The 20,420-nt window shown below is 56.9% G+C and overlaps 1 protein-coding gene across 5 annotated transcripts; it reads left to right on the top strand.

Annotated features, from left to right (window-relative positions):
* Positions 1-3,750: 3,750 nt before the first annotated feature.
* On the top strand, positions 3,751-19,680 carry OAF (out at first homolog). 5 transcript variants are annotated; one of them, XM_080641328.1, is made up of 5 exons: positions 3,751-4,255; positions 17,153-17,287; positions 18,095-18,275; positions 18,589-18,711; positions 18,929-19,680. In XM_080641328.1, exons 1-5 carry the CDS (start codon positions 4,208-4,210, stop codon positions 19,189-19,191), a joined length of 750 nt encoding a protein of 249 aa, XP_080497454.1. In that variant the 5' UTR covers positions 3,751-4,207; the 3' UTR covers positions 19,192-19,680. The 5 variants fall into 5 exon arrangements, with proteins under 5 accessions (XP_080497454.1, XP_080497453.1, XP_080497452.1 ...); XM_080641326.1 differs by lacking the exon at positions 3,751-4,255 and adding an exon at positions 4,517-4,900 and having other exon boundaries at positions 18,589-18,652; XM_080641325.1 differs by lacking the exon at positions 3,751-4,255 and adding an exon at positions 4,517-4,900.
* The last annotated feature ends 740 nt before the right edge of the window (positions 19,681-20,420 follow it).

The following is a 20,420-nucleotide window of genomic DNA, read 5'->3' as shown; positions in this document are numbered from 1 at the left end:
AGAAGACCAGAAGAGAACAAAGAGAAAAGGTGTTCCCAAATGAGTGAGTGAGTGAGTGAGTGAGTGATGTGTGTGGAGGATGGGCCAGGGGAGGAGGGGGATGTGTGTAGATTACACAAGGATGTAATATTTGATACAATGGGAAAGAAGAAACAATATCTATACTAATAAAAGGGTAATATGCAAATTGGTCAGGACACCGAACAGCAGGCTGCGTGGGGCAACCAGGCCAGCAGGGCAGGGGGCAGTGAGGGGCGACCAGGCCAGCGGGGGGGGGGGGGGCAGTGAGGGGCAACCAGGCTGGTGGGGGGGCATTTTGGGACAACCAGGCTGGCAGGCAGGCAGTTGGGGGTGACCAGGCTGGCAGAGGGGGGCAGTTGGGGGCGACCAGGCTGGCAGGGGGGCAGTTGGGGGCAACCAGGCTGGCAGAGACAGGCAGTGAGGGGCGACCAAGCCAGCAGGGGGGGCAGTGAGGGGCAACCAGGCTGGCAGCGGGGGCAGTTGGGGGTGACCAGGCTAGCAGGGGGGCAGTTGGGGGCTATCAGGTCGGCAGGCAGAGGCAGTAAGGGGCAATCAGGCAGGCAGGCAGGATCAGGCCTAAACCAGCAGTCAGACATCTCCCGAGGGGTCCCAGATTGGAGAGGGTGCAGGCGGGGCTGAGGGCCCTCCCCCCTGCACAAATTTCATGCACCGGGCCTCTAGTTAAGTAATAATAGGCCTATTTATTGGGCCTTTCCTATATGCTGTGAAGTGTTTTGTACTCAATATTTCATTTACTTTTCCAAACAACTCAGTGAGGGCAGCATCTATGTGCCCCTTTTACAGATGGAGACATAGGCCTACTGAGTCCCACAAGCTCATGAGTGGTCAGGCTCCAGGATCGAGATCCGAGGCCCTTGCTGGGAAGCACTCCCTGCAGCCGCTCTCCGGGGCTGCAGAGCAGAAGGGAAGGGAACTGGTTTATGGCAGCAGAGGCTGCAGCCAGACACAAAGAGCCTCTGACAATGGGGCCTCTGGGTTGCAGTCGGGGTAACAGGCGTGGAGAGCACTCCCTCTGAGGGTCTTCACAGTCATGATGAATGGACGCCTCTGTGTCTGGCTGGGGTGAGGGAAGCTCTGTGCTCTGATGTCAGCCTCACTGGGCACAAGATTGCCCGCAGGAAGCCGTTAGATCTCAGAAGACAGCACAGGATGTGTGCCGAGTGGGCAGGAAGAACAGAGGGCTGCGGGCAGGCAGGTGCCACTGTGTTCAAAAGCGAAAGCGCGTGGCCCGGGGCCTTGGGTTTTCAGTCCCTGCTGGCTCTCCTGCTTGTACGGCCTTGAGTACGTCACTTAACCTCTTTAAACCTCATTTCCTAGGGCAGTAAGGAGAGGCTAAGAATAGAACCTACTCTGGAGGGTTGCTATGAACATGTTTTAAAAGATGATACGTGTAAAGTGCCTGGCACAGAACTTGAACACAATAAGGATGCAATGAATGGGCGTTACTATGACAATTGTTGGAGTTATTGCTGGAGTCAGAGGTGGAAGCGGCCAGTGCAGGGCAGGGCTGTGCCTTCATCAGGAGCCGGGAAAGTCTTCCCAGGAAACTCGTGTTTTGTTCTGAATTGTGAAGAGCTGGTCAGGTACAATCCAGCGGAAGGAGTAGGGACAGAGGTCGGGTTCACATAGTGAAGTGAGACTTCACATTTCCTAATGTAGTTTTATCTTTGGTTTAACTAAGTAAGATGTTGATTATGGGGGAAGAGGTGGTAGAAAGAGAGGAGGTGGAACCTTATCTCCAAACACAGAATTTAAAGAGACAGAGACAGCCGGAGGGACCGAAACAGGAACACAGACACAGGGGGCTCTCTGCTTCCTTCTTCTGGGATCCCATTGGGAATATGGCGGGGGCAGAATTGATTGATGAAGGAAGGGGGACAGAACCTGAAACTGTTAGAGAGTGGGAATTTTTGAGCATGCTTACTACTACCATTCCAGAGAGGCCGTGGACTAAGCCCCAGATAGAGCTGTCAGTGCTGACACCAGGCCAGGCCTTGAAATATGGTCTCATGGCCCCTTCCCAGCACGTAGGCCTTCTTTCATAGAACACTGTCAGCTTTCTGAAGAACAGGATGACCCTGTAAATGACATGGTCATCAATGGCATGATCCTGACGTTGCTTGGGAAAAACTGTTTTGTCTTGGGTTACTTGCTCTGCAAGAACAGGATGTGGTTAATGTGCTTAAAAGTGGTCCTGCACAAAGGGTCGGGGCTGCTCTCTGGACTCCCTGCATGGAGAAAGGCAGAGCAGTTGCTGGCTGGCTGGCCGGCTGGCCGGCTAATAAAGGCTCCCTAACTTTTAATTTGGTCTGAACTCCAGTGGTCGTTCACTCGCGCTCGTTCCACAACAAAACAGGGGAGGAAAGGCCCCCGATAGGTGAGGCCCTGAGAAGTGTGGGGGATCCCGTAGGAAAATGTAGCAGCAGGGTTTTCCCACCGGGTATCCGTCAGGCACGGGGCCTCTTTGAGACAGCTCTCAGTCCTGCCAGCTCAGGGGCCTCTGGGAGAAAAGACTGTTCTGTGCCAACCACCCCTCCCTGACCGCTGCCTGTCTCCGGCATGGAGGTAAAGTCCCAGAGCCAGCCTGCTTTTCAGGAAAGATGTTTGCTTTATATTCTCTATCCCTAACCCTCAGACAAGTACCAACTTTCAAACCCTTATATCACGTATCACTGGGGATTTTGTTAAAAAGCATAGTTTCAGGGTTTTCCCCAGGGAGTTTAATTGGCTAGATTTTGGGACCAGGTTTTTTTAAAAAAATCTATTTTTCTTATTGATTCAGAGAAGAAGGGAGAGGGAGAGAGAGAGAAACATCAATGATGAAAGAGAATCATTGATCGGCTGCCTCCCACACGCCTCCCCCCACCATTGGGGATTAAGCCCACAACCCAAGCATGTGCTCTGATTAGGAATTGAACAGTGACCTCCTGGTGCATAGGTCGATGCTCAACCACTGAGCCACGTCGGCCGGGCCGGGACCAGGTTTTTAACAGGCATCCAGCACATGTTGGTGAGGCAAGCTCAGAAAACCCCAAGCTAGGTAAGCCTGAGTCCCCTCCATCCTGAACGCAGGCAGCATGTGTCCAAGGAAGAGCCCTGAGTGAGTAGCGAGAGGTGGTCTTGGCCTGACTCTGGCCCCACAGTCCCAGGAAGCCGGGCCCTGCTCTCGATGCCTGCACAGCGCCTGCAGCCGGGGCCTGTTGGCATCTCTGGTCCTGACAGGAGCCTGTGCTGGGGAGCCATGGAGGGGATGGAGGTTTAGGGCAGAGGGTGTTTACTTATCTGCACTCAAGATCTCAGAATAAAATATGGGGACACAGCCCTGGCCAGTGTGGCTCAGTGGATAGAGTGTCAGCCTGCTGACTGAAGGGTTGCGGGTTTGATTATGGTCAAGGGCACATGCCTGGGTTGCAGGCTTGATCCCTGGCCTTAGTTGGGGCACGTGCAGGAGGCGCCAATCAGTGATTCTCTGTCATCTTTGATGTTTCTCTCTTGCTCCCTTCCTCTCAGAAATCAATAAAAATTAAAAAGATTAAAAACGTTGGGACATAGAATAAACAGAAGAGATCCATGGACATCAGGGAACAAGAGTCTAAGCATCACCTTGGGGCTTCCCCTCGCTGGGATTGGCGGACCTCAGCCACTCCCACCCCCACAATACGTAGGCCCAAAGACTGTCTAAAACACGCCCCAATCACACAGATAATCAGAGGAAGCAGGCACCTAGGCTCCCAGCCTTCACCAAGTCCATTGTTGGGGTGCATGGCAGGGCAGTCCTGTTTTCTTGGGGGTTGTGGAGACCCCTGATGGTGGAGCCCCAGTGTCCTGAGTCCCTGGACAGTCTCCAGAGTGGCCTGGAATCTAGCCTTTCCCTGGATGTGCTCAGACAGTGACAGAGAACGGGGTCTGGAGAGCGGGCAGGACGGAGGAAGGCCCTGAATGGGGAGGAGGGGGCTGGTGGGAAGGAAGCCAGGCAGGGGCCAGAGGTGCCCTAACCTCCCAGGATGTCACCCTGAGGGCGTGGAGCAGGCAGCAGCCTCAGTCCCTCTCCTTCTAGGTCAGAGAGAAGCTGCCGCGAGTGAGGTCTGGTTTTACAGGAGCCTTTAGAAATCCGCTTTGTCAGAGAAACTCAGAGACCAAACCAGACCCTGCAACTCCAAGCCCCATGACTGCATCCACGTGGCACGAGGACCAGCCAAAAAAGAGAGGCGGGGTGAGAGTCCCCAGCCCCGCCCCTGCTGGGAGGACGGGATTTACCCAGAACCAGCCCCTGACACAGCGGGCCGCCGGCGGAACGGCGGGGAGGGGGAGCTCCAGAGGCCTCCCCACAAAGCGGGCAACGCTCCCCTCTGGCCAGGCGGGCGCGGGCCTCGCGGGCCCTTTAAGGCGGAAGGTGCGCGGCCTCTTTAAGGCAGGTCGGGCGGTTTGTTTTCCGAAGGAAGTGACGGGGGGCGGGATTGAATGAAAAGTGCAACAGGGAGTCCCGAGCGCCCGAGTCGGGAGCCGCGGGACCCCAGGGCCCGTCCGCTTCGGAGCGCCCCCTGCGCCCGCGCGCCCCAAACTCTCCTCCAACTTTGAGCGAAGTTGGCAGCGCCCCCGCCCGCCGCGAACCGGGCCGGGGATGCGCCTGCCGGGCTACCGCGGGGCCCCCCCTGCGCCCCGCGCGCTGCTGCTGGCGCTGCTGGCGCTGCTGGCGGACGCGGGGGGCGCGCGGGCCGAGCTGCGGGTGCGCGTGCGGCTGCCGGGCGGCCGGGTGGCCGAGGAGCGCCTGCAGGCGGACAGCGCGGGCGACAGCGTCGGCCTTGAGCTGCGCGAGCCCGACGGCGCCCTGGTCTCGCTCACCGCCGACTTCAGGAAGGTGAGCGCCGCCCGGGGCCTCGCGCCCCTACCCCCGACCCCGCACTCAGGCTCGCGGACCTCAGGCCAGGCCGGGCCGGGGAGGGGCGCCACCTACCCACCTGTGTGCAGGCTGCTCTCTACCCCCCTGTGCCTGGTCCCCAACGCCCAGACGGCCCATCCTTCTCCCGGGACCCCTCTGCTCCCTCCGAGCCCTCCCCGCCCCCATTTCCCCTCTTTACTCTGTGCGCCAAGCCCTATCCCGCTCCCCCTCCTCCCAAGTGCAGACCTTGTTCAAGTCCGTCCCTGCCCCTGCTGCCTCTTGCGGTCACGTCTGGGTGCTTCTGCGGGAAATCCAGGCCGGGAACCAGAGACCCGGGTCCTAGCTGTGATCCGGACAAGTCCTCCTCCGGACCTGGACCTCCTTTCTCACGTGTCCTGGACAACTGAGTGGCTCCAGGCCCTGCGGCCCCCACTTGGAGTCTGTGAACCACCTTCTGCTCCGCTCTCCTGGGCTGGGGAGGCGGGAAGCGGTGCGGGCAGGGCTGGGCCCTTGGTCTCGCAGGCCCAGGAGAGCTATCTCTCCGTGCCGGGCTGGGACGCTGGGAAGCCTGCAGCAGGCTGGCCTGGGAGAGGCCTCGGAGGGTCCCTGTGCTGTGGGGGAGATACCACCCCTTTCCAGGCCTGGAGGTTTGGCTGGCCGCCCCCATGTCTTGACCCTGATTGTGGGAGGAGAGGAAAGACCAGCCTCTACTCAGGTGTGTGTTGTGGAGGGAACAGAGGTGGACCTGGCTCCCGGGGTCAGGTGAGGGCCTGGGGAGTGGAGGTGCTGGGGGTCATCAGCAGAGGGCCCTGAAGGGTAATGAGTGACTAACAATGACCCAACAAGGGGAGTCCTGAAGGAAGAGGTGGGTGAGGGATAGCACTCACAGGGAACCTTCTGATCGCCTACATCCCCCCAGCCCCTCTTCTGATCAAAGGAGGCCCTGCTGTGTCCAGGGCAGGGGACAGTGAGCCAGCGGGCAGCTGGGCCCCAGGGCAGGTCAGGCTGCAGGACCCTGGCTGAGCCCTCTTCTCCTCCCTTGTAGAGTCTGGAGCGTGAGAAGTGGCAGAGTTGGGAGGCAGCCGGGGACTAAGCCACAGATAGCCCGGGACGGAGACCCCGTGGGCAGCAGAGGCCAGCCTGATGCTGGCCTGTCATCGGCATGTGACTTGGGGGGTGGGCGGGTAGGACCCTGTGGCCTTTCTTACTCAGCAGGATGTGGGCCAGTGAGGTTCTCCTTCAGGGGGTCGATGCGCGCGCGCGTGTGTGTGTGTGTGTGTGTGTGTGTGTGTGTGTGTGTGTGGCCAGAGGGAAGCCATGGGGCAGACACCTCCTGCTCCCCCTCCTCCTGCTCCCCCTCCTCCTGCTCCCCTACCTCCTGCTCCCCCATCTCCTGCTCCTCCTCCTCCTGCTTCCCATCTCCTGCTCCCCCTCCTCCTGCTCCCTCACCTTCTGCTCCCCCTCCTCCTGCTCCCCCTCCTCCTGCTCCCCCATCTCCTGCTCCTCCTGCTCCCCCTTCTCCTGCTCCCTCACCTTCTGCTCCCCCTCCTCCTGCTCCCCCACCTCCTGCTCCCCCTTCTCCTGCTCCCCCATCTCCTGCTCCCCCTCCTCCTGCTTCCCCATCTCCTGCTCCCCCATCTCCTGCTCCCCCTCCTCCTGCTCCCCCTCCTCCTGCTCCCCCATCTCCTGCTCCCCCTCCTCCTGCTCCCCCTCCTCCTGCTCCCCTACCTCCTGCTCCCCCATTTCCTGCTCCTCCTCCTCCTGCTTCCCATCTCCTGCTCCCCCTCCTCCTGCTCCCTCACCTTCTGCTCCCCCTCCTCCTGCTCCCCCTCCTCCTGCTCCCCCATCTCCTGCTCCTCCTCCTGCTTCCCATCTCCTGCTCCCCCTTCTCCTGCTCCCTCACCTTCTGCTCCCCCTCCTCCTGCTCCCCCACCTCCTGCTCCCCCTCCTCCTGCTCCCCCATCTCCTGCTCCCCCTCCTCCTGCTCCCCATCTCCTGCTCCCCCATCTCTTGCTCCCCCTCCTCCTGCTCCCCTATCTCCTGCTCCCCCATCTCCTGCTCCCCCTCCTCCTGCTCCCCCACCTGAACTCCAGGGTGGTGTTGTCAAGTGTGCTCTTTTCCTAGAAAATCCAAACCGTGGCTTGACCCCTCAGGAAACAGACCCAACCTTCCCTTTCCACCCTCCATGGAGCCTTTGCCCGAGAGTGAGCCTCTGGCCACGCTGAGCCCCTGCTGTCCTTTACCCTGCCCAGTGCCTGCCCAGCGTTCTGTGAGCTGGAACCTGGAGACCTCTCGCCAAGGGGACTGCTCCAGCAGCCAAGGCTGTGGCTAGGACATCAGTGAGGGAAGCAGCAGGGGCTGAACGGTATAGCCTCTGGCTGCAGCATGAAGCATGGCCTACTCTCTCCGGGAGGCCAGGAGAGGGGAGAGCTCGGGGCATGGAGGACTGAAGGTGGGCCCGGTGTGGTGGGAGGGCCCACTGCCCGGTTAGGGACCTGTTTGTGGCCAGTTGCAGGAGTCCGTGTTAATTCCCACAGCCGCTCAAACCTCCACCCAGTGTCTGCCATTCTTCTCAGGTTAGCCTCTGCCCCAGAAGCTGCTGTGCACCTGCTGCTGGCATCTCCAATTTCACCAGCGAGGGCGGGAATGGGGAGTGGACGGCTCAGAAAGGGAACCTCCAGCTACCGGTGCTGGGTCAGCCCTCAGGGTGGAGCTGGGGAATGCCAGCGCCCAGGTGTGTGCCATGTGGACTAGCGTTCACTCCCACCCGCTTCCAATCTCCACCGCCCAGTTCTCAGGCCTCAGAGCCTGTGGTGGATGACCACAAGAAGTTCTGTCCAGAAGTAATTAATTTTTCTTGTAGGAAAAAAATGCCTGGACATAGTGTTCCTTTTGTTTCCTGTACCAAATCTATTAGGGGTCGTTTGGGGAAAGTCCCTAGTCTGTTTGGGAATAGTGGTGTTTGCCATTTTATCACCTTTGGGAAATAGTCCAGATTGAAATGAGACAGATTTAACGCTGGGCAAACTACTTGATCTCTGCAAGCCTTCATGTATCATCTGAAAAATGGGGATAATATGGTACAAGCCCTGTGGCTATTGTGAGAACTAAACAGGAATGCATGCAAAATGCTCACGTGTGTTGGCTGTTGTGCCAGTACTCAAGAATAGAAGCCATTCACTGTCATAGTCATGGCTCACATAGCATCTCAGCATGGACCCTCCCTGCTAATCTTGGGCTCAAAGAGGTTGAATGACAGACCCAAAGTCACACAGCAGTCGGCACCAAGCCTGGAGCCCCTCGCAGTGACCTCTTTTTGAAGCACCATGTGTCAGAGTTTCAGAGTTCTCCAGGGAAACAGAAATAAGACACACACACACACACACACACACACACACACACACACACACAGATATATAGAAAGAGATTTTCAAATATCATGACATTTAAAATTTTTTTTATTCGCTGGGTATTAAGGCAGTTCCACTTTTAATTTTTGAGGTATCCCATCCTGTTTTCCATAGAGCTGCACCAGTCTGCATTCCCACCAGCAGTGCACAAGGGTTCCCTTTTCTCCGCATCCTCACCAGCACTTGTCCAGTTTGCTGATTTGTTGACTAGCCATTCTGACAGGTGTGAGGTGATAACTCATTGTGGTTTTAATTTGCATCTCTCTGATGGTCAGTGACTTTGAGCATTTTTTCATATGTCTGTTGACTTTCTGAATCTCCTCTTTGGAGAAGTATCTGTTCAGGTCCTTTGCCTGCTTTTTAATTGGATTGTTTTCATTTTGGTATTGAGTTACATAAGTTCTTTATCAGTGTTGGATATTAGCCCCTTATCAGATGTAACATTGGCAAATATCTTCTACCATTCACAGGTTGTTTTTTCATTTTTTGATGGTTTCCTTTGCTGTGCAAAAACATTTTAGTTTGATGTAGTCCCATTTGTCTATTTTTTCTTCAGTTTCTCTTGCCTGTGGAGATATATCAGCAAAAATATTGCTAGGAGAGATGTCTGAGATTTTGCTGCCTATGTTTTCTTCTAGGATTTTTATGGTTTCAAGTCTTATATTTAAGTCTGTAATCCATTTTGAGTTTATTCTTGTGTGTGGTGTAAAAAAGTGGCTTAATTTCATTTTTTTGCACATCTGTCCAATTTTTCCAGCACCATTTATGGAATAGACAATCTTGATCCCATTTGTATTCTCGCCTCCTTTGATGAATATTAATTGACCCTAGGGCATGGGTTTGCTTCTGGGCTCGCTATTCTGTTCCATTGGTCTGTGTCTGTTTTTATGCCAGGGCCATGCAGTTTTGATTACTGTGGCCTTGTAGTATAGTTCGATATCAGGTAGCATGATAACTCCAACTTTGTTCTTCTTTCTCAAGATTGCTGTGGCTATTTTGGGGTCTTTTGTGGTTTCATATATAATTTTGCAATATTTGTTTTAATTCTGTGAAATATGCCATTGGTATCTTGATAGAAATTGCATTGAATCTATAGATTGCTTTAGGGGGTATGGACATTTTAATTATGTTAACTCTTCCTATCCATGAACATAGTATATTCTTCCACTTATTTATATAGTCAATTTCTTTCTTCAGTGTCTTATAATTATCTGAGTATAGGTCTTTTACATCCTTGGTTAAATTTATCCCTAGGTATTTTATTTTTTTCATGCAATTGTAAATGGGATTGTTTTCTTAGTTTCCCGTTCTGATAATTCATTATTGGTGTATAAAAATACAACTAATTTCTGGATATTAATTTTGTGTCCTGCTACTTTACTGAACTCATCAGTTCTGGTAGTTTTTTGGTGGAATCTTTAGGGTTCTCCACATAGAGTATCATATCCTCTGCAAATAATGACAGTTTTGCTTCTTCCTTCCCAATTTGGATGTCTTTTATTTCTTCTGCTTGTCTGATTGCTGTGGCTAGGATCTCCAGTACTATGTTGAAGGAGAGTGGTGAAAGAGGGCATCCTTGTCCTGTTCCTGGTCTTAAGAGACACACTTTTAGTCTTTGCCCATTGACAGTATGATGTTGGCTGTGTGTTTGTCATATATGGCTTTTATTATGCTAAAGTATGTTCCCTCTAGTCCCACTTTGCTGAGGGTTTTTATCTTAAATGGGTGCTGGATTTTATCAAATGCTTTTTCTACATCTGTTGATATGATCATATGGTTTTTACCCTTCATTTTGTTTATGGTGGTGTATTATGTATAAACCTTCCATTCCTGGAATAAATCCCACTTGATCATGGTGTATGATTTCTTTAGTGTATTGCTGTATTCAGTTTGCTAATATTTTGTTGAGGATTTTTGCATCTATGTTCATCAGCGATATTGGCTTATAATTTCCTTTCTTTGTAGTGTCTTTAACTGGTTTTGGAATGAAGATAATGCTGGCCTCATAAAATGAGCTTGGGAATCTTCCTTCCTCTTGAATATTTGGGAATAGTTTGAGAAAGATAGGTGTTAGTTCTTCTTTAAATGTTTGATAAAATTCACCTGTGAAGCCATCTGGTCCTGAACTTTTGTTTGTTGGGAGTTTTTGGATTACTACTTCAATTTCATTAATTGTAATCTGTCTATTCAGGTTTTCTAATTCTTCCTGATTCAGTTTTGGAAGATTGCATGTTTCCATGGATTTGTCCATTTCTCCCATGTTGTCCAATTTGTTGGCATATCGTTTTTCATAATATTTTCTTACAATCCTTTGTATTTCTGTGGAGTCAGTTGTTACTTCCCCTTTTTCATTTCTGATTTTATTTATTTGGGTCCTCTCTCTTATTTTCTTAATGAGTCTGGGTAAAGGTCTGTCTTGTTTATTTTTTCAAAGAACCAGCCCTTGGTTTCATTGACCTTTTGTATTGTTTCTTTAGTCTCTATTTGTTTCTTTAGGCCCTGTGCTTTATTATTTCCTTTCTTCTATTCACTTTGCGCTTTGTTTGTTCTTCTTTTTCAAGTTCCTTTAAGTGTAAAGTTAGATTGTTTATTTGAGATTTTTCTTGTTTCTTGTGGTAGGCCAGTAATACTAAGAATTTCCCTCTTAGGACTGCTTTCTCTATGTTCCATCTTTTTTGAGGTGTGTATTCATTTTCATTTGTTTCAAGATATTTTAATTTATTCCTTGATTTTATTGTTAACCCATTCATTGTTTAGTAACATGTTATTTAGCTTCCATGGTGTGTTTTTCAGTTTTTTTCTTGGATTGATTTCTACTATCGTACCATTATGGTTAGAGAAGATGCTGGGCCCATCTCACAAGCTGGTAGCCAAGGTGAGATTTTTAAAATATGTTTTTATTGATCTCAGAGAGGAAGGGAGAGGGAGAGAGAGATAGAAACATCAATGATGAGAGAGAATCATGGATCGGCTGCCTCCTGCACACCCCACACCTGGGGTAGAGCCCACAACCCAGGCATGTGCCCTGACTGGGAATTGAACCCTGACATCCTGGTTCATAGGTCGATGTTTAACCACTGAGCCACGCCAGCCAGGCTAGCCCAGGTGAATTTTGAATATCAACCCCTTGGCATCTTTGCACCTGAGACTGGTCCCTTCCTTCCTCTTCTATAGCCTCTAGAGCAGGCGTCCTCAAACTACGGCCCGCGGGCCACATGTGGCCCACCGAGGACATTTATCCGGCCCGCCGGGTGCCGCTGCCTGTCCTGCTTAGCAGCCGACTCGTCCCGGGCCCTCAGTGCGCATAGGAATTTGTTCATAGTTTTTTTTTTTAAACTATAGTCCGGCCCTCCAACGGTCTGAGGGACAGTGAACTGGCCCCTGTTTAAAAAGTTTGAGGACCCCTGCTCTAGAGAGACCGCGGCAGGCTGTGGGGCCCACCTTCACAAGGCTCACTGATGCTATGGAGCATGCTCTGTGCACCTTTCCACCCTTCACCAGCCGTGGGACTTGGCAGCCATAGTCTCTCTGCGCCCCAAGCTCAGACTTGTAGGCGCACAGCAGGCCCAGAGTGCGGGGCTGCAGGCTTGTCGTGGGAGGTGCAGGCGAGGCCTTTGCCCAGCAGATGTGGTGGACGTGATGGGAAGTGGGGTGCCCGCCAGGCCCGCTCTCTCCTCGCCTGCTGAGCCATTGTCCCAGCTGCTGCTGCTCAGGGACCAGCGCATTGGGCGCTTCTATCCTTTAGGTTGAAGGTGTTTCCGTTGCTGCCCCACTGGGGGTCTCAGTGACGGAGGGAGCAGGGGGGGTCTGGCTGGGAATCCGGGTGAGAGGCAGCTCTGAGCCCCATCCTAGAAGCCTAGTCAGCAGGTCGTTGGGCCTGACTGGGTCAGGGCATTGTCCCCACAAGGTCAGGGGTCAGGGCAGTGGTGACCTTGGGGATTTGGCTGATGGAGCCCTAGGGCTGAGGGCAGGGGTGGAGGGCAGTGGACGCAGCCCTGTGATAAGAGCCCTGTCCCCAGCCGGGCCCGAAGAGCGTGCACACCTCCTGATGGTGGGCATGCCCTGGGCTGCAGTCTGGGATGTGCTTGGCCAGCTGGCGGGGGACTCCACTCCCCGTGTTCAAGGGCCCTGGGCAGGGCAGCCAGCACGGGCTGGGAGGCGTGGATCCCGGCCGGCCCTCTTCACTGGCCTGAGCAGCCCAGCCAGGGGCAGAGGAGTCAATATTTAGGTTGGCTCAGTCCCGGCCTCAGGATGGGATTCAGGTTTGTGCACCCTGATGTGTGTGATGAGAAGAGGCTGGGACAGGAAGCTCCAGGGGAGGGTGCTGGCTGTGGAGAGCATGGAGGAATTGGGGAATAGGGGGGCCAGCTGCTTCATGAGAACCCCGGGGAGGGGGGCATGAAGAAGGGGCAGGGCCTCATCCTGTCTCTTTAGTCCTCGGCTCCCTTGTGGTGGAGGCTGGGGGCACAGCCAAGTCTCACCACCCCCCAGGTGGGCTTTCTGGAGAAGGGCTCCCAGAGAAGGGGGGCAGCGGGAGCTGGGGAAGGTGTCAGCAGGAGGGATGAAGGGCAGAGGAGGAGAGACCCCTGACTGACGCTGAGTGCGAGGACGTGGGAATGGTGTGGGGACAGGTGCGCTGTGCGGGTGTGACTGGGCCGGAAGGCTGTTGGGCTGGGAGAAGGGGTGGGGGGACAGAGACTTAGTGAAGGGAGGGGCGGGGATCTGCGGGAGGACAGTCTGGGAGGGAGGCTGCCCCGTGACCGTGACGTGGAGGGAGGAGGGAGGGACGGGGCTGTATGCGCAGCTGTGCGTGTGGAGAGTGGGGATGTGCACTGAGCCACAGGGAGCCCGGGGCAGGGGTGCAGGAAGAGCCGTGGGGCCGGGCCCCTGCTCAGATGCTGAGCACCTGGGTGTGAGTGTTTGCGAAGAAGCAGGTGTGTGAGAAAGATGTGGCTCCAGGCGCAGGTGGAGCCAGGCCGTCCCTCCGAGGAGGCAGCTCACGGAAGGTCCTGGCGTGGCTTGTGGCTGGTGCTGGAAGGGCCAGCGCCTGGGTTTGGGGCCCCAGGAGGGTGCGGGTGCTGTGTGAAGACCCCGGTGCCAGGACCCAGGGGCCTCTGAAGGCCCTCGCCTCGTCCCGCCCGCCCTCCCGCTCCTTCCTGGCTGTGCAGGCTCTCCCGCTGGCTGGCTGGTTACTTCCAGGCCCAGAGCGTCACCCGCCCTCCGGGTCTCGGGTGCATCTCCATGGGAAAACGCGCCTCCTGCCTCTGCAGGTCAGAGCCAGCAGCGGGCAAGGCCAGGGCCGCAGGTCATAGAGGTCAGCCACTGTCCTGGGACCTCTCACTCCCCTCCTCCTCGCCGTCCCCTGAGGAGGGTGCTGCTGGTTGTAGTCACCCACAGATGTGGGGACTCAGATGCTGAGATTTGGAAATCCCTCGAGGTCACCTGGGCAGGTGGCCCTGGCCCCAGGGCCTCTGTTCACATGTACCCGCCCTGTGTCGCACTCAGACCCACAGGACTTGGGCAAGGCTCTCTCCATGGCCCACTCACCAGGCCTCCACCATCCCAGACCTCACCCCTGGCCCCGGGGACCACGCCTCCTCCTGGTGGCCCGTGCCTGGCGAGCGGCAGGTTCCAGGAGCTTGTGGGAGAGGCACCCTTAGTCCTAGGTCTGAGGACCTGCTTCGAGCCTGCCGTGAGCTCTTTGCCAGCTGTGCCATCTGCCTTGGGTGCGAGGCTGCATCCAGGTGGGCCATCCCAGGACATTTTCCATGAGGAGAAAGCCTGGGCGTGGAATCTGGCCAGATGTTCTCTGAAGCAGGGTCCTCTCCCCTAGACCCCCCTCCTTGTGCTAGAGGGAAAGGGCCTCTGGAACCTCAGTAGTGACCCTGAGCGAGAGGGAGGAGAAGGTAGGAGGCCCCTGGTTGGGTTGGGAGAGTCAGAGTCCCAGAAACTAGGGCTGCCCCTCCTCTCCCATGAGCCAGAAAGTGGGAGGTGGTTTTCAGGAGAAACAGGACGGAGAAGAGGGGCAGGTCGGGGTTTAAAGAGACTGGAGGGCAGGCAGGTCACGGTTGTTCGGCCTCGTCTTGCTCGATTTGTGTCGGATGCTGCTGTTCATTGGTCACACAGAGGTGTGTGTGTGGGGCGGGGGGGGGGCTGCCGCATCCCCAGCCAGGTGACTGGTGGGCAGGCATGGCCGGAAGAGGGTCCCCTCCTGGCTCTGCCCCCGCCAGCTGTGTGGCCCAGGCAGGCAGCACGACCTCTCTGGGCCTGAGCGTCAGTTTCTGTAGCTGGGCATCCAGGAAAGCAGACCTCGGCCTCCGGGTCAGGCTGCCTCCGTTAAACGCTGGCTGCGTTTCCTCTTGTCCCATGACCTGGAGCAGTCACCCTTCCCCATCACAGTCCTGCTGCAAAGATGTGACACAGGACAGGCTGTCCTTTCTGACTCAGCGTGACAATGACTTGTCTCTCCCAGGTATGAACCTCAGTGAACCTGTGTCCTGCACAAATAAATGAGACACCGAGGATGCCCTGTTTCAGCGGAAAGTCCCTGCTCCCTCTCTTCACCCCCCGCTGTGCTCCCATTGGGTAGCGTTTTGTTGTTGTTGGCACTGCTGTTTAGTACGGATACAGGAGGAAACTTGGATCTCTTTCCTCCTCTGCCTGGTCTAAGAATTCAAACAGATGAGCCCTAGCTGGTGTGGCTCAGGGGACGGAGTGTTGGCCTGCAGACCAAAGGGTCCCGGGTTCAACTCCAGTCAAGGGCAGGTACCTTGGTTGCAGGCTCCTCCCTGGCCTGAGCCCTGGTTGGGGCTCCTGCAGGAGGCAGCCAATCGATGTGTTTCTCTCACATGGATGTTTCTGTCTGTCTTTCCCTCTCTTCCACTCTCCCTAAAAACCAATGGACAAGTTCTTGGATGAGGATTAACAGCAACAACAACAGTTGCTTTCTGTTGCTGGTGGGCAGGTGATGTCCCAAAGCGGGGGTCCCCAGCAGTGCGGATGGGCAGGAGGCGTGGATGGGAAAGACACTCGGAGCGTTCTGGACCAGGCTCCAAAGGCCCCTGCTGAGAGTTCCCGAGGAGGCGGCAGGGAGTGGGCAGCGCTCTGGGCTCTGAAAATGCCCAGGAGTGGGGTCCGTGTGAAGTCTCCCGGCAGGACTGAGCCTCCAGTGCCCCCTCAGCTGACCCCGGGGCAGAAGGCCGGGTGGCTGGTGGGACCCGAGGACAGATCTCCTGCTGAGCAGAAGCTGTGAGCCCAGCCCTGACTCGCCCTTGGAGCCGCAGCGCTGAGCCTCCGTTTCCCTTTCTGTGCGATGTGTGGAAAACCTCCCGAGACACTCCCACAGCTCATTGTCCCCCGAGATCACTTCTGGTGAAAGGAAGTGAGAGGTACATCCCAGGGAAGCCGAGGCTTCAGAAGTGCAGATTTATAGAGTCACCCGGGGGCCACCACACCCAGCTCTCTGAGCCCCTCGGCAGGCAGGCACCATGCCTCCTTGCAGCCCGTGGAGTCCTCCCCACAGCCCTGCCGCGCCCCGCTCATCCCCGCGTCACAGAGGCTGAGGGAGCGGGCGGCACCACGGCCCTCGTGTGGGGCCTGGGATAGACTGTTCTCAGAGCCCTTCCGCTCGAGCAGGTGGACAGCAAGCCCCTATGGGCCTGTCCAGTGCGTGAGGCCAGGGCGCTCCATCCTCTCGTGCCAGGCGGGGCATCAGCCCTCCTAGACCAGGACTGTCATGGTCACCAGGGTCTCTCCTAGGCAGGGGGCCTTGACAAGGTTTTTTAAATTGACTTCAGAGAGAGAGAGGACGGGAGAGGGAGAAGGGGGGAAACATCTGTGTGAGAGAGAAACACTGATATGTTGCCTACTGCACGTGCCCTGACCTCGATCAAACCTGCAAACTGGTCAGGTCCCCTGACCAAGAATTGAACCTACCACCCTCAGTGCATGGGAGGGACTATGCTCCAACCACTGAGCCGCCCTCAGGGCAGGGCCCTGACAGATGTAGGCCACTTCTGGCCGGGACCTGGGAACTCCTCCCTGGGGGCCGTTAGCAAGGCACTGCAGGAGGTGAGGGCAGGGTCACCCCAGGTGCAGGGGGGCTGTGCTCAGGGCTCAGCAGGCAGTTAGGAAGGGGATCCCATCCCACAACCCCACCTCACCTCCCCCGTTCATGCAGTGAGTCAGTGACAGGAAGCAGCCCTCCACCAGCAGGCGGGTAGTCACCACGTGGGGAAAGGGGAAGTGAGGAGGGAAGGGAACAGTGAGCCATTCGGTTCCCTCGGACCAGGAGGCGGCCACAGCGGCAGGCAGCTCATGGGGGTGTCGGCCAGAAACCTCTCTTGCCCCCACGACCGCACCTGAGATGGAGTGCAGGAGCCGGGGGACAGCAGTCTGGGGACATTTTGAGGAGTACTCACATTCAGGCATTTCTGCGAACTTGGATAAGGACGTCAGCAAGAGAAACTCTGCATCTGTACCTGTGCGTACAGCCCCTGCCTGAGGCCTGGCCCCCCTGCTCGGAGCCCGGTGCCCGGCCGCGCCGCTGGCCACGATCCGGTGTCTGCAGGGAGGCTCTGCATCAGTGGCTCTGCTCTGGCCAGCGCTCTGGTGGTTCCTGTGGGAATTGTCCAGGTGGCCACGGCACACCTGGGTGTGTTCTTTCTCTTAAGTCACGGGGTTAAATGGGGAAGATAATTCCTACGCCTGCGGGAGGGGGGCGTCTGTGAGGCTGGGTCCATGTGGTGGCCTCATGGGCCGCACTGAACGCTGGGTGGGCTCTGGAGCCCCCTCCAGTCAGCTGTACCTCCCCTCCCCCCAGCACGTGAAGATCCTGCGGGCGCTGGTCCTGGGGGAGCTGGAGAAGGGCCAGCGCCAGTTCCAGGCGCTCTGCTTCGTCACCCGGCTGCGCGACCACGAGATCATCCCCAGCGAGGCCATGGCCAAGCTCCGGCAGGTGAGGCCACCACGCCAGCCCCTTCCGCCCAGCATTCCCCCTTTCGCCCAGAGCTCCCACCCCTGCAGCCAGCGTGGCCCCAGCCTGCACCCCCCTCATCCTGCCAGCACCAGGCCTTAGCACTCAGACCTGTACCCCGCTCTCCCTCTAGGCCTGAACCCCCCGACTCTGCCCTGGCCACACCTGAACTCGTACCCCAGATCCCTGGTCTGCACTGAGCCCTCCACTCGCTTCCCTCTAGCCCCTAAAGTCAGCGCCCCCACTATGGTGCAGCTGGGTGCTCGCACCCTGAAGGTGGCTCTGCCTTCAGACCCAGTGCCACCTTCACTGTCTGGGTTGCATTGGGCACATTACCTACCTTCAGAGCCTCCACCTCCCTGGCCTGTTCCCTGTGCCTGCCCCTCCCAGAGAGACTCATCTCCTGGGAAGCATGGAGCCCCGGAGGTCACTCTCCTCAGACAACCTGCCCCCTGGTCCCTGGGACAGCAGAACTGGGTGCTTCATGGGCCGCAGAGGACAGCGGGGGTGGCTGCGCTCTGGGCATCAGTGTCCCTGCAGCTGGAGGAGGGCCGGGTATTCCTTGAATGCCCCCTCAGATTGGCCCAGGCGCTAAGACCACCAGCCTGGGCCTGTCTGGCTCGATGATAAGGGACATGGGCAGGTGATGGGGGACGTGGGCCAGTGATCAGCATCCCTGCAGCTGGAGGAGGGGCTGGGTATTCCTGAATGCCCCCTCAGATTAGCCCAGGCGCTAAGACCACCAGCGCATCCAGAGACCTGGTGGGAGTGGCCCTTCTCCTCCCACAGAAGAACCCACGGGCGGTGCGTCAGGCGGAGGAGGCGCGGGGCCTGGAGCGGCTGCACATGGATGTTGCCGTGAACTTCAGCCAGGGGGCCCTGCTGAGTCCCCACCTGCACAACGTGTGTGCGGAGGCCACGGACGCCATCTACACCCGCCAGGAGGACGTCCGGTTCTGGCTGGAGCAAGGTCCGCTGGGATGCACGTGGCGTGTGGGGTTCAGGGAAGGGACCTCCAAACAGGCTGGGCGTCAGCCAAGGGAAAGGGACCTACCCAGAACGATGGCTCCACCAGGCCCAGGAAAGATATTCCCAGCCACCCCTCCTCCCGATCTTGGTGAGGGCACAGATGGGCCCAGGCACGAGGTGGGGGGGGGGGGGGAGGGAGGCAGACTCGCGTGGGCTGCACCCCAAACTGAGCCACCAGCCTGACATGTCCCCAGAGGCTGGTCCCCAGTGGCCACTGTACTGAGCCCGGGCCTGGGCCCTGCCGCCTCCTGCAGCCCGTGTGCCCATTCCGTCAGCCCCACGCCCTGGCATCCTGAGCTCCCTCCTGGTCCTCCTCAGGTACCTTCCCTTGAAGAAGCATTTCCTGATTTCCTACTTGTGCTGCCCGCAGCCAGCAGGTGGGCAGTCCCCACTCCTTCCTGCTGTGTGAGGGCTGACACTCCCCGCTGGTTTCCTCACCAGCAGCAGCAACGGGATGCTTAGCTCCTGGGGGTGATGAGGTGCCCAGAGTCCTGACGGAGGAGCCCTCTGCCAGGGGACGCCCCTCCCCTGACCTCCCCCTAACCTTGCCTCTCTCCCCCTGACCTCCCCCTGACCTTGCACCCCTTCCCCCAGGTGTGGACAGCTCCATGTTCAAGGCTCTGCCCACGGACATAGAACAGGCGCTGCCTCGCTGCGGGCAGGCGGGGGACCGGGGGGCGCCCTGTGTCTGCCACTACGGCCTGAGCCTGGTCTGGTATCCCTGCATGCTCAAGTACTGCCACAGCCGGGACCGCCCAGCACCTTACAAGTGCGGCATCCGCAGCTGCCAGAAGAGCTACAGCTTCACCTTCCTCGTGCCTCAGCGGCAGCTGTGCCCCTGGGAGGAGGACCCCTAGCTGGGGAGTAAGGGGGGCTCACCATACCTCCCCCAACCCCCAGGAGGCCTTACTCCCCCTCCCCTCAGCCAGAGCCTCTGGCCCGTCACTCATGACTGTGAAGAGGGGTGTGGTAATGCGGGGTAATCGTGAAGGCAGCCCCACTCCCCGCTGTGTCTGACAGAAGGGGCTCTCTGCACACTGCACCCCTCCTTCAGCCCCCCGATTTCAAGCCACCAGATGCCATGGCCTATGATTCTCCTGTGAACTCTGAAGGTTTAGACCCTACAAAGTGCCTTTTCCTGTGACCCCTCCCCATAGCAGCCACCTGTGCCTTTCCCCAGACTGCCCTGGCCACAGGGCAGGCGGGCACCTCCTTCCCTCTGAGCAGAATCCTGTCGGCGGGGTTCTGGGACAGGGGGGCACATGAAGCATGAGGAAAACTTGAATTCCAGATTTTTAGTGCAAAGTATTTATCGTTTCTACCAGAAATTAAACGTTCCATTTCTACTTGACCGGCCTGGCCAATGATGCCCCTGGTGTCGGACCAGTGGTGTGGTGGGGCGAGGAGGTGGGTGGGATGTCACTGGGGTTACAGACAAACCCTGCACTAGGAAGAGGAGACAGACACAGGTGAGCAAGCCAGACAGTGGCAGGCCGTATGGAGTATATTCAGTCAAGAGAGACGACGAACATTCTAGAACCAGACTTCAAGGCTTCAAATCCTGAGGGTCTGGCTTCTTATTTGCTGTGCAATCTTGGTCAAGTTGCTTTCCTCTCTGCCTCAGCTCTCTCGGCAGTAAAATCAGCTTAATTGTGAGACGTAAGTGAGTTCACACATGTCGGTGCCCAGCACGTGTGTTCACAGTGTTAGCTATTATTACATCACTAGAGGCCCAGTGCACGAATTCGTGCACCTGTGGGGTCCCTCGGACTGGCCTGCGGGATCGGGCTGAAACCAGCTCTCCGACATCCCCTGAGGGGTCCCGGGTTGCGAGAGGGCACAGGCCAGGCCGAGGGACCCCACTGGTGCACGATCGGAGCCGGGGAGGGACGCAGGAGGTTGGCCAGCCGGGGAGGGACCACAGGAGGACTCCAGGGCGTGTCCAGCCCCTCTCACTCAGTCCTGATCTGCTGGACCCCAGCAGCAAGCTAACTTACCAGTTGGAGCATCTGCCCCCTGGTGGTCAGTGCATGTCATAGAGAGCAGTTGAGCAGACTTAGCATATCAGCATATTACGCTTTGATTG

This window comes from Plecotus auritus, assembly GCF_963455305.1.
Source record: "Plecotus auritus genome assembly, chromosome: 9".
In the NCBI taxonomy this organism is placed as follows: Eukaryota; Metazoa; Chordata; class Mammalia; order Chiroptera; family Vespertilionidae; genus Plecotus; species Plecotus auritus.
The sequence above is the reverse complement of the archived record's forward strand: the minus strand, read 5'-3'. Positions and strand labels throughout refer to the sequence as shown.